Here is a 12,261-nt window from a genome sequence, read left to right as displayed (position 1 = left end):
AGCCTCCTCCACTCCTCCACTTCCAGCATCGGGCCTCTCCCCAGACCCCTTCTGCAGCCCCACCGTCGGGGCACCTGTCCTCCCACTCCGCCTAGCTCGTCCTGAGTCCCAGTCACCCGTGCCCCTCGGGAAGACCTCGGCCCGGCCTGAGACCCAGCAGGCGCGGCTAGAAACAGCAACACGGCCACATCGTGTCCTCCCGCCCCGCGGGTCCTCCCGCGTTCCTGTCCCGGCCGCCGCCCCCACAAAGCGCAACCACCAGCGCGGGGTGGGCGGGGAGCCAACCACCGCAGCCCGAGCCAGGCCCCGCTTCTGAGCCCACGGCTGAAGCAGAGCGGGGACGGACCAGCCTAGAGGACCGAAAACCGACCGGAGCGCCCGGCGACAGCTTCCGCGAGGCCGCCGGAAGTGCGTCCGGGGCACGGCGCGGCCTCTCTAGGAGCGGCGGGGGATTGGTCTCTCAGCGGCCGCGGAGCGCGCCGCACGGCCTCGTCAGGAAAAAGGCGGCGGGCGGGGAAGGCGGGGCCAACGGCGGATTGGGAGCTGTCGCGCGCTAGGATTGGGGGCCTGGGGCGTGGGCGGGACCTGTGGGGGTGGGGCCCTATGGGATTGGCGGATGCGCAGACGGGGCGGGGCGCCCCCTTTGTCTGAGTGCTTTGCGGACTGCCGGCCCTGACGCTGGAGGCTGCGGCGAGACGGTGAGTCAACCTGTGGGCCACGCGGGGCCGAGACCCGCACGCGGGGGGGTTCTTCCCGCGCGCGCCCGCCCCCCGGGCCCCTCTGAGCCCCTCTCTCGCCGTGCCCAGGCCCGCCCCTCCCCGCGGACGGTGAGTCCGGCGGGCAGGGCGGCGCCGCGAGCCCCGGCCTCGCGCCGGGCCCGGGGGCGGGGGCGGGGCGGGCTAAGGTTCCAAACCGGTGCCCTGGGCGGCCCTGGGCGGCCGGGGCATCTCGTTCGGAAACTGCCTCCCGGATTCCATTGCTCCTTCTTTCCTGAGGCCCGAGTCCCTGCTGCTTTGTGCAGCCCTTTCTCACCGAGTGCGATCGGCCTTCTCGGCCGCTTGTTAGCCACTTCGCGCTTCAGTGGAAAATAGGGCGCAGCCTTTGGAGGGCGAGCCCCGCGGCCCCGCGGGTGGTCGTAGGTCCGGCCCTCGCCGAGCGCCGGCTTTTGCGTTGCCTTTCTGATCGCCGGTTCCTCCTCTTTCCCGTATATGTTAAAAATATTCTTCTCAAATTGTTCTCTGACTCCTTTCTGGCGTTTTATTCTTTTTGAGATGGAAGATTTCGCGTTTTTAATGGGCTTTTGGCTCTGTGGTGTATTTTAAAGGGTTTTCCCCACTCCAGGATTAGTTTTAAAATAAGCTCTTGTTTTTCTCTGGTACTTGTAAAATGTTGGATCCGTCTGGAATCATTTTGGTTTGGGGCAAGTTGGGAATCCAGCCTCAATTGTTTTTCTGTAAAGCCTGGTATTTCTGACACTACCTACTGAATAATTCATTTTTTCGTTGATTTGGAAAACCACCTTTGTCAGGTATTAAATTCTCCCAAGTCTTGGGCCCATTTCTGGGATTTGTGGTGCTTTGATGTACAAAGTATTTCGATTTTCATGTCAGCAGATCTGTGGGTCTCTGCTCCCCCAGACTCTCTGGTTTTGGTTTGTTGCTTAGAAAGGCTCTTTCCACTTAAGCGATAACAATTTCCCTGTTTAGCTCATGATCATCAGTAGCCTAGTGGTAGATATCAGATGATCTAGTTTTCTTTCTGTCCTGTTTTCATCTCTGCTTTTGCTTAGTTTTTTAGAGATTAGTTGAGCTGGGTGCAGAATTCTAGTTTTAGACCCATTGTCTTAGTGCGGTTTCCTGGACGGTCGTCCCCAGCATTTGAGTGGCTGGCCTGACTCTGTTTGTTTATAGAGGTGGCCCTGCTCTGCCCCTTCTGGTCCAGCCAGGCCTTGTGGATATAGTGCACAGAATTTACATCACATTTTGGAAGTTTGTTTTAGCCTTGTTTCTCGGGGCCGTGTGTGAACAGAATCTTGCTCTGTGGCTGGTGTGTGGGCGCACTTTCGAAGGTGCCTCCACCCTGGGGCGTGGGGCTCTGGAGATGAAGAAGGAGGGTTCGGGCATTCCAGCAGGCAGGTCTGAGGGTGAGGGTGGTGAGGAAGAGGCAGAGGCCCTGTCATGCCTGCCGCTGTGGGTGGGCTGTTTGGAAGGACAGCTCCTTGCTCTTTTGTATCAAGATTATCTAGAGCACCCGCTCCTAGACTTAGCTTAGTTTACAAAATAGAGTCATTTAATAAATGCGAAATCCTAAGCCCCCTGCCGGTTTTAGTTCCTATTCCTCAGTCACCACCAGAGCCAGACTTTACCTGGCAGTGTCTCACTGCAGTGTGGCCACTGCTGCAGAGAAATTGATCTGTTCTGGTTTTGGTCTGGGTCATTCCCAAGGGAGATTTCCAAAGACAGAATTCCTGCATCTGAAGAATGACCGAGACCCATGGGTGGGTGGGCGGGTCTTGTACTTGCCCTGGGTTGGGGGCAGCTTGGTCTCCCTAGGAGGCTCCACAGAGTCACTTCTGGCCTTTGAGGGTGGTGGTTCCAGCTTTGGGGACCTTCCCAACAGGGCTTGTCCTGCCCACCTCTTCTCCCTTCCTGCCTGAACGTCGCGACAGCCTGGAGCCGTGGACTTGGAGGGAGGGGTGGTCTAGGAAAAGTGGGGTTCAGAGCCAGGTGGCTCTGCTCCCTGCGGTGTCCTGCACACCTTTGCATCCAGCACAGACTTGTTCCAGGAGATCTGGACAAGTCAGAGTCCAGAAAAATGAAAAACTAGTTAGTACCTCTCTTTAAACTTGTTTTTATCTGCATACAAGTGTCTTATCCCATTTGAGCGGCAGTAAACAAAACCCCACCGACCTGGTTTCCTGTAAGACAAGAGACCTTTATTTCCCGCTGTGCGGAGGCCGGGTGTCTGGAGCTGGTAGGCTGGGGAGGGCCCTGTTCTGGTCGCAGGCGTCTGTGTCCTGACGGAGGAAGGGGCCAGGAGTTCTGGGGCCTCCACCCTCCTGACCTGGGTGCCTCTGACACCGTCACTCTGGGCATTGGGGTTTCAATACTTAGATCTGGAAATCTGGGGGAGCACAGACATTCAGGCCGCAGGGACAAGCATGCTTCATGGTACGCTGTTCCCCTTTGGTAATGTGTAGAGTTCTTAGATGCTCTTCTGGGACTTGCCGTGGCAGGGTCTTGTCCACCCCTCTCAGGTGTGTCTACAGCCTGGTTTGAGTTGCTCTAATCATGTGATACAACAGGCAAATGCTATCCCTAATCTTGCCGTCTTCAGGAGGCCCTTGGGAGTTCCCGTTGTGGCTCAGTGGTAACCAACTAGTATCCATGAGGACACCAGTTCGCTACCTGGCCCCCCTCAGTGGGTTAAGGATCTGGCGTGGCTGTGGTGTAGGCCAGCACCTGCAGCTCCAATTTGATCCCTAGCCTGGGAATTTTCATATGCCGCAGGTGCAGCTCTAAAAAGCAAAAACCAAAAAAAAGAGGCCCTTGGAGGAGGGGTGTTATTTCCCTGTCTTACTGGCGGGGGCGAAGGGTCGCACCCCCTTTGTGGCTCTGGGGTCCTGTCTAGGAAACAGGAGCATCATGGACATGCTCCGTGTCCCATGCTTTTGCCGATGCTCCTGACCTCCTGTTGTGGCATGAACCTTGGTCTTAGTGGGGGCAAGCCTGCTGTGCACGAGGACTGGTGGCTTTGGCAGCAGCACCCTGAGCCTGCTGCTATCCCAGGGCACAGCACTGCTCCACCTGAGCAGGCAGGTGACTTTCCTGGGAAGCTCCGCCCTGCGGCAAGAGATGGCAGATGTTTGGTCTCATTGCTCCTGTAATTTCATGCGCTTCTGTTGAAACTCCGCAGTTGCTGAATAGAAACGTTTTGGATGGAGGAGAAAAAGAGCTTTTATTGCTTTACCAGACAAAGGGACCACGACAGGTACTGTCTTAAATACTGTGCCCTCTTGGAGGAGATTAGGAGGTGGTTTTATAGTTTGGGGAGTGGAAAATAGGGCCACAGATAAGGGTCGGGGTTGAGGCAAGCTTTCTTTGCTTCTCCAGGCTGTGTTTAGTGGCCCCCGGGCTGGTACTGGTGGTCCTCCTTCTTGCCAGATTGAGGACTGCACCTTCAGAGCGGTTCTGCAGAAAGGCTCAAAGGTGGTGTTGTGCATATTCCTTGAGGAGGGACCAGGCCCTGCCCCGAGGCTGCACTGCTGTCTCCTTACCACCCTTCCTGGTCTCTGCCTCCCCCCCCCCCCCCCCAGAGCAACCGTCTGAGCGGAAGGTCACAAAAACAAGAAATGGAGGCCACAGAAGGGTTTGTGCGCCCAGGAGCCTCCCAGAGCCCTGCTCGCTTATACGTTCTCAGCAGACTTTGCCGCTGCTGCTGTGCTGGGACAGGAAGGGAGGCTGAGAGCTGGGTGAGGCAGGGGCCTCGGTGAGAGCACCATGGCCAAGCATGAGCCACCAGGCGGGCGCCGCCTGCTGGGCCTGGAGCCAAGGAGGTCACCGGTCACTGTGTCCCTGTGTGTCCCTGTGGGGGACAGGGCGGGACCGTGCTGCTGCAGCCTGAGTCTGGGTGCCCTTGGAGGGTGGATCAGGCGTGGGTATGAGAGGGTGGCGGGGAGACCAACTTGGGGATCTGGGCTGTGTGCTGCCCTGCGGGAACAGAAACGGGGTGGGGGGCCGAGTGTCTGGGGTGCTAGAGGGCAGCCCCGAGGGAAGGAGTTGCCGGCTCAGCACACCACACGGGAGCCCTGGACCCCACTGACTGCAGGCTTGTGGGGTGGGCGCAGCCTGGGCGCTGGCCTGGGTCGGCTGCACAGGCTGCCAGCTCCCACTGGGGAGGCTGTGAATGGGGCCCCTCTCCTGTGGTGTCCGCTGTTGGATCCTGGCCCAGGTGCCATCAGGCCGTGGTGCACGGGACTGTCCACCTTGACTGGGTTCCCAGAGGGCCGGAGGCGGACGTCTCATGCAGATGTGGGTAGTCCGAGCGGTGTCCAGGAGACCTGTGGCCACTGAGCTGCCGGAGGTCACAGGAGACCCTGACCAGGGCCACTTGGGGTGAAGGGAAGGGGCCCACTCATGGGAGGCAGTGGGACCCGGCTGTGAGGAGGACGGCTGACCTTGAGAGGTGGCAGGGCTGGGCACACAAAGGTCGGGGGAGGGGGTGCTATGGCCACAGCTTCCCCACCTGTGTGGCCAGGTGGGACCAACACCCGTTGTTTCAAATTCTGTTCTTATTCACTTCTTTCTTTAAGACGCTGGTTGTCTTTTTTCTTTTTTCTGTCCTTTTTAGGGCCGCACCCGCAGCATGTGGAGGTTCCCAGGCCACGGGTCTCATCGGAGCTATAGCTGCCGGCCTGCGCCAGAGCCACGGCAACGCCAGATCCGAGCCGCGTCTGCGATCTACACCACAACCATGGCAACGCCAGATCCCTTAACCCACCGAACGAGGCCAGGGATCAAACCCGCAACCTCATGGTTCCTAGTCGCTGCGCCAAAACGGGAACTCCCTGTTGTCTTTTAAATTAGACATTTGAATTGTAATTAGAGTTGCTAGTTGCAGAAAAGGACAGACATTTGGGAACTGAGCACTCGTGGTGAACAGTGAACAAAGGGACTGGGCTGTGGGGGTCTCTCCCCAGGGTCCTTTTCCCCGCAGGTGGCTGCTGTGCAGTTCAGCATCTTCTTCATACACCTGCTGTTGGACAGAGACGGTGGGGTGCTGGCTCCCTGCTCCGGTGCCACAGACCCCTCAGCCTCTGGAGGGTGTCAGCCCCACAACTCTTCAGGAGAGCTCTCGGACCCCCTGCCATCCGGCAGTTTGGGTGTGACGGACACCTGCTAGGTCCTGCTGTCCCCAGAACCTGCCAGCCCCTGCTTGGTGGGTACACCAGGACTGCCAGGGCAGGGCCGGGAGTGGTTGAGGTGCTAACATGCCGGCAGGAGGGTTGAGGTCCAGCCGAGCCTGTGGGGCCTCGGGAATGTGGCCGTTCCCAGCCTCTTCTCTTGGGGAGTTGTTCCTGGAGGCAGCCTGGCCCGGGGCCCACACCTGCCCAGAGGACCGGCTCCTGGGGAGCGTTCTCACCTGCCCCAGGAGGGTGCTCTGGCTGTGCTGGTGGCCAGAGCCCTGGGGCTGCACAGTGTTCCTGGGCACCTTCCTGGGCTTCTCAAGTGTGCCCTCCTCTTCTTCAGGCACCCCCATTTCCTTCTTTCTCGGAGACCCCAGAGGATCAGGTCATGGCAGCCACCAGGCTCCTGCCACCAGCTGCGGCACCCCAGGTGAGCGGCCCCCCGAGGCTGGCCCGGCACCCCTGCCATCCCTCGCAGTCGTCCCGCCCCTGGGGCTCCCCTGGACGCTGTGGCCCCTTCCTGTCAGGGCCCCCCCAGCCAGGTGCCTCCCCACACCCCACACTGATTGCACCCACTTGTCCCGAACGTGGAGCCTCAGTCTGACCTGCAGCTCCTGTCATCCAGGCCAAGGTGACCTTCGAGGACGTGGCCGTGTTCCTCTCCCAGGAGGAGTGGGACCACCTGGGCCCCGCGCAGCGGGGCCTCTACCGACACGTGATGATGGAAACCTATGGCAACGTGGTCTCCGTGGGTAAGGCCCTCGGCAGGCCTGTGTGCGTGCTCAGCCTTGGGAGGCTTGGGGGTCCCAGGGCAGAGGGTCCTCACACATGCTGTGTAGACAAAGGACTTCCCTCCCTGAGCAGGAATTCCAGGGTCCAAGCCCGAGGTGATCTCCCAGCTGGAGCGAGGAGAGGAGCCCTGGGTCCTGGACAGGAAGGGCGCCGAGGAGCGCAGAGGCCTGGGCAGCGGCTGCTCAGGTGAGTGCGAGGATCTGGCTTTCCTGCACCTGTGGGTGCTTCCACCTGGGTTCCGACCCGGCAACCTGTGTGGAGGTGGCGAGGCGCCCAGGCCCAGTGCAGGGAGTGAGGCCAGGTGGGTGGAGGGCTGGGCGCGTGGTGACTGTCCCCTGCCAGGTCCCTGCTCTTACAGGACATTCAGATTTTGCGGCTGGTTTAGGAAAGAAGGGAGCATCCTAAGCGCAGAAGGAGAGGTTATCCTGGTGCTTAATGAGGGCTGAAGCCCGTTGTTTGAGATGAGGAACCAAACTAAGGAGCCCACCGTCCACAGCCACACGGCATTGACAGGGGGTCCTGCCCGAAGTACAGCCAGCCAGACAAAACAATAAAACGGAAGCTACGAGAATTGAGAAGGAGGAGGAGCATTGCTTGTCGTTTGTATAATTGTCTCCTTGCAAGAATATTGATTAGGGAGGTCCCGTTGTGGCTCAGAGGAAACAAATCTGACTAGTATCCGTGAGGTTATGGGTTTGATCCCTGGCCTCACTCAGTGGGTTAAGGATCCAGTGTCACCATGAGCTGTGGTGTAGGTTGCAGATGCCATAGATCTGGCGTTGCTGTGGCTGTGGCACAGGCCGGCAGCTACAGCTCCAGTTTGACCCCTACCCTGGGATCCTCCATATGCTGCAGGTGCGGCCCTAAAAAGACAAAAAAAAAAAAAGGAATACCAATTAGAATTCACATGAGTTTCCTCCATTCCAAATCAGTGTCACTTCTTTTTTTTTTTGTCTTTTGTCTTTGTTGTTGTTGTTGTTGTTGTTGTTGCTATTTCTTGGGCCGCTCCCGCGGCATATGGAGGTTCCCAGGCTAGGGGTTGAATCGGAGCTGTAGCCACCAGCCTACGCCAGAGGCACAGCAACGTGGGATCCGAGCCGCGTCTGCAACCTACACCACAGCTCACGGCAACGCCGGATCGTTAATCCACTGAGCAAGGGCAGGGACCGAACCCGCAACCTCATGGTTCCTAGTCGGATTCGCTAACCACTGCGCCACGACGGGAACTCCCAGTGTCACTTCTGTTCATCAGCAACAAAGGGATGATTTTTTTCTAGTTTTGTTGAGATGTAAGTGGCACCCACGTTGAAGGGATTCGACTTGGTGTGTGTGTGTGTGTGTGTGTGGTGTTAAGTCGCAACCATGGTAAGTTTACTTACCATCCACCATCTCGTTAGGTACAAAAACAGGAGAGAAAAAGGCGCTGTTCTTTTTTTCTTTCTTTGCCGCACCCCTCACCTCGGCATATGGAATTCCTAGGCCAGGGATCAGATCCAAGCTGCAGTTTCAGCCTAAGGTGCAGCTGCAGTGACACCAGATCCTTACCCCGCTGCCAGGCTGGGATCAAACCTGCATCCCAGCGCTTCTAGGACGCGGCCAGTTCCACTGCGCCACAGCAAGAACTCCAGAAAATGTTTTCTAAGATGTGATTTTTTTTTTTTTTTTTTTTTTTGATTTTTAGGGCCACACCTCAGCATATAGAGGTTCTCAGGCTAGGGGTCCAATTGGAGCTGTACCTCACTGGCCTACACCACAGCCATAGCAACCCAGGATCCAAGCCGCTGGTCTGCGACCTACACCACAGCTCATGGGGAAACGCCAGATTCTTAACCCAGTGAGCCAGGCCAGGGCTCAAACCCGTGTCCTCATGGATGCTAATCAGGTTCGGTAACTGCTGAGCCATGATGGGAGCTCCAATGCCGGATCCTTAACCCACTAAGTGAGGCCAGGGATGGAACCTGCGTCTTCATGGATACTAGTCAGATTTGTTTCCGATGAGCCAAGACGGAAACTCCAAGATGTGATTTTTTTTTTTTTTTTCAAGATAACACAACATCATCAGAGACTTGTAGTATCCAGTGATTGATCTACCAAGAGATATGCCGGCCCTTTGGGAGAGAAGGGTGGGTGGGTGGTGGCAGGCGTGTCCAGTCCTAAAGGCAGGGTCCGCAGTTGCTTCAGTCCTGCAGGATGTGAGGGTGGCGAGCTCCACCCCCCACAAGGCTGCACAGCTCCAGGGTCCTCGGCTGGCCCCCTCCCCCTTTTCTAGGGACTGTGGGGCGGGGGGCACCAGGCGTCAATAGACAGCCTGCCCGTCACTGACCTGCACAGTCAGGGCCCCAGAGAAGTAGTCAGTGGGCCAGCCTCGGAGGATCGCGTTTTCCAGTGAGTGCAGAAAGACACAGCATTATGTTGTGGAATCTCAGGCAGAACTTTAAACTGCTTGCTGGAGTTCCCATCGTGGCGCAGTGGTTAACGAATCCGACTAGGAATCATGAGGTTGCAGGTTCGATCCCTGGCCTTGCTCAGTGGGTTAACGATCCGGCGTTGCCGTGAGCTGTGGTGTAGGTCGCAGACGCGGCTTGGATCCTGCGTTGCTGTGCCTCTGGCATAGGCTGGTGGCTTCAGCTCCGATTAGACCCCTAGCCTGGGAACCTCCCAAGAAATGCCAAAAAAAAAAAAAAAAAAAAAAAGATAAACTGCTTGCTGACTGCAGCCACAGTGGGTTCAAAAACAGCTGCCACCAACCAGCCCTGGGCTCCCTGGCAGCCAGCCGTGGGATCACCCAGCAGAGGTCTTGGACGAGCACCCTTTTTATATGATGCCAGAGATTGTGAGTCTCCAAGAGCATGGTGGGTCAGAGACAGAAGCTTTTGCACAAAAGCACCTGGTTACTCCGTGGGCCTCGGAGGAGGGGTCTGAGAGATGAAGGGTGTGCAGAGTGGGAGCTGCCTGCTGCAGCCTGGGCCCCGCCATGCATCTCAGCCTCACCTCGGCAGCTGCTCGGGATGGTTAAGCGTGTGCACCGGGCTGGCCCTGCTGTTTGTGACTCGTGAATTTATTTTCCTATTGTAACGGCAGCTTTTCCACTCTCCAGAGAGGTGTTTCTTTTTTGTTCCTTCAATTCTGTTCTTTTTGCAGACGACCTCAAGTGTGACCACATGACAAGTTGTGTGCGACAAGACAGCTCCTCCTGTCCTTGGGGTAAGTGTGTCTGACCTTCTCTTCAGTCCCGTGCAGTCCCTGGAGGTGTTCGTGCTCCTGGTTCGCCAGCACAGGAGCCAGTTCCCAGGCGGCCCTGATGCCGAACTCTGGTTTCATTACACAACACAGTCTCTGTAAAATGCCAGGAGCGTTGTGTTTGTTTTAGAGATTTGGTTTTCTTTTTGTTTGTCTTTTTAGGGCCGCACCCACGGCACATGGAAGTTCTGAGGCTGGGGGACCTGGATGTGCTGGCCGGCCCTCCGGAAGGAGAGGTCTGGCTGTGGGCAGGTCACCCGCCTGAGCCCTGGAGAGTAGTGCAGGTGGTGGGGGCCGGGGTGTCTTCATTTCAGGGGGTCAGCTGAAGCTGGGGCACCCCAGCCTCTGTACCCCTTTGGTGTCACCCTGGGGAAGTGTCCCCAGCCTCTCCCAAGAGGACCCTCTGCTCAGGGTCTGCTGCGGCCTGGCTTCCACCCTGTTGCAGGATGTCTTCGCATTTGGTGTTTCGGACCTCCTGGACGTCACGAGACACTGTAGGTCAAATCAAGCACGTGTCTCATTTGTTGGCGCCTTGGCACAAATCTTTTTCCAGATACTTCACTCCGAGTCCAAGTTAGACTCTCCCTTGCTTAGTGGGGGTACTGCTTGGATTTGATTCAGCTATTTCAAGGGTCCTTGTTGGGGTTTGAGGAAGCCCACTGTTCAGCATTTGTCTTCCCAAACCAACTTCTGAATGAATCAAAAAGTAAAGCTTAGGGAGTTCCCACTGTGGTGAAGTGGGTTAAGAATCCGTGCGCAGCGGCTTGGATTACTGCAGAGGTGCACGTTTGCTCCCCAGCCCAGAACAGTGGGATAGGGATCTGGCGTTGCCTCAGCTGCAGCTCAGATTCAATCCCTGGCTCAGGAACTTCTGTATGCCATGGGTGTGGCCATTAAAGAAGAAAAAGTAGGAGTTCCCACTGTGGCGCAGCAGAAACCAATCCGACGAAGAACCATGAGGTTGCAGGTTCACTCCCTGGCCTCGCTCAGTGGGTTAAGGATCCAGTGTTGCCATGAGCTGTGGTGTAGGTCACAGACGTGGCTCGGATCTGGTGTGGCTATGGTGTAGGCCGGCGGCTACAGCTCCGATTCGACCCCTTGCCTGGGAACCTCCATATGCCTCGGGAGCAGCCCAAGAAATGGCAAAAAGACAAAAAAAATATATATATATATATATATATATATATATATATATATATATATTCGGTATCTCTGAGTTCCCGTCGCAACTCCGCGGAAACAAATCTGACCAGGATCCATGAGGATGCAGGTTCCATCCCTGGCCTCGCTCAGTGGGTTAAGGATCTGGTGTTGCTGTGCCTGAGTTGTAGGCCAGTGGCTACAGGTCCAATTCGACCCCTATCCTGGGAACCTCCATATGCCAAAGGTACGGCCCTAAAAAGACAAACAAACAAGGAAAACAGCTGATATCGCAGTAATGCTGTTACCACCAAAAATAAAAGGCTCATCGGACTTAAAAATGCCCTTTTAGAATAAAAAGCACAATGGGGGAGAATGTGATGGGTTGCATTCAGGGCGGTTCCTACACTGAGCTCCAGAAGGAGACTGTTGCCCACCAGACCCAGGTGGCCCCGGGAAGCATGTTGATCTGGGGTTGATCAGCTTCCCCGGAGTTACCAGCCCCCGGCACTTGTCACAGGTCCCAGCTGAGTCCTTGTGTGACCAGAGTGGGAGAGCCCCTCCTTGCATCCCCCTCCCCCCACATGGCTCCCTGCTCTGGCATACCCTTCGGGAGTCTGAAGGTGGCAGCACGTTGGCAGGAGGACCAGCCCCACCTTCCGAGGGTCCTTAAAGAGATTCGCTCTGCGCACAGCCCCTCCTCCCAGGGTGGTCTCGTCCCCTGGTGACATGGTGTCCTCGGCACCCCCTGCTCTGGCCACTTGGCCTGCAGAGCCCCCAACCCGAGCACTTTCTCCGTCCTCACCCCGGCCTGCAGATCCTGTCTTGGCCCCAGTGTGTCCAGCAAAGTGGTCATAGCCCCGGCGGGGGGAGTCTTCTGGACGTGCGCATGGGAGCTCATGCGTCTCCCCACCAGCCGCCACCACCATGGTTGCAGGTGTGGTCCTGCCTTGCCAGCTCCAAGGGCCTCTGAGGCCCCAGAGAGGGCAGGACTCGGGTGGCAGTGGGCTGTGACCCCGTGTGCTCCTCAGACGGGAGCCAGTGCCGTCTCTTTAGCTGTACTGTCAACCTGGGCACCTTTCAGTTTGTGACGTGCTGGCGGCTTCTCACTTGCGGGCACTTTGGAGCCACCCCTTCCTCAGCAAAGCACCTTTAGGGCGGCACTTGCTGTGCAGTTGGAGTGG

The 12,261-nt window shown here is 57.2% G+C and overlaps 1 protein-coding gene across 26 annotated transcripts in view; it reads left to right on the top strand.

Moving 5' to 3' along the window:
* The first annotated feature begins 653 nt into the window (after positions 1 to 653).
* Positions 654 to 12,261, top strand: part of ZNF250 (zinc finger protein 250) — a 19,043-nt gene continuing 7,435 nt past the window's right edge. For 3 of the 26 annotated variants that reach the window (XR_002343660.2, XR_014843252.1, XM_013987979.3), the window contains exons 1-7: positions 654 to 698; positions 3,916 to 3,990; positions 5,699 to 5,937; positions 6,249 to 6,335; positions 6,531 to 6,657; positions 6,770 to 6,883; positions 9,839 to 9,901. Coding sequence is in view for 12 of the 26 variants with exons in the window: in XM_013987979.3 (XP_013843433.3) it covers positions 6,294 to 6,335; positions 6,531 to 6,657; positions 6,770 to 6,883; positions 9,839 to 9,901 (346 nt within the window). In the remaining 14 variants the exon portion in view is untranslated. Of the gene's footprint in view, positions 828 to 3,727; positions 3,991 to 4,112; positions 5,938 to 6,248; positions 6,336 to 6,530; positions 6,658 to 6,769; positions 7,413 to 9,226; positions 9,902 to 12,261 lie in introns of those variants that run through there. The other 23 variants (XR_014843256.1, XR_014843253.1, XM_013987980.3 and 20 more) reach the window with 12 other exon arrangements.

This window comes from Sus scrofa, chromosome 4, assembly GCF_054392235.1.
Source record: "Sus scrofa isolate SSC_HxYL_T2T_F1_AM1 chromosome 4, Sscrofa_HxYL_maternal_Yorkshire_Landrace_v2.0, whole genome shotgun sequence".
In the NCBI taxonomy this organism is placed as follows: domain Eukaryota; kingdom Metazoa; phylum Chordata; class Mammalia; order Artiodactyla; family Suidae; genus Sus; species Sus scrofa.
The sequence above is the reverse complement of the archived record's forward strand: the minus strand, read 5'-3'. Positions and strand labels throughout refer to the sequence as shown.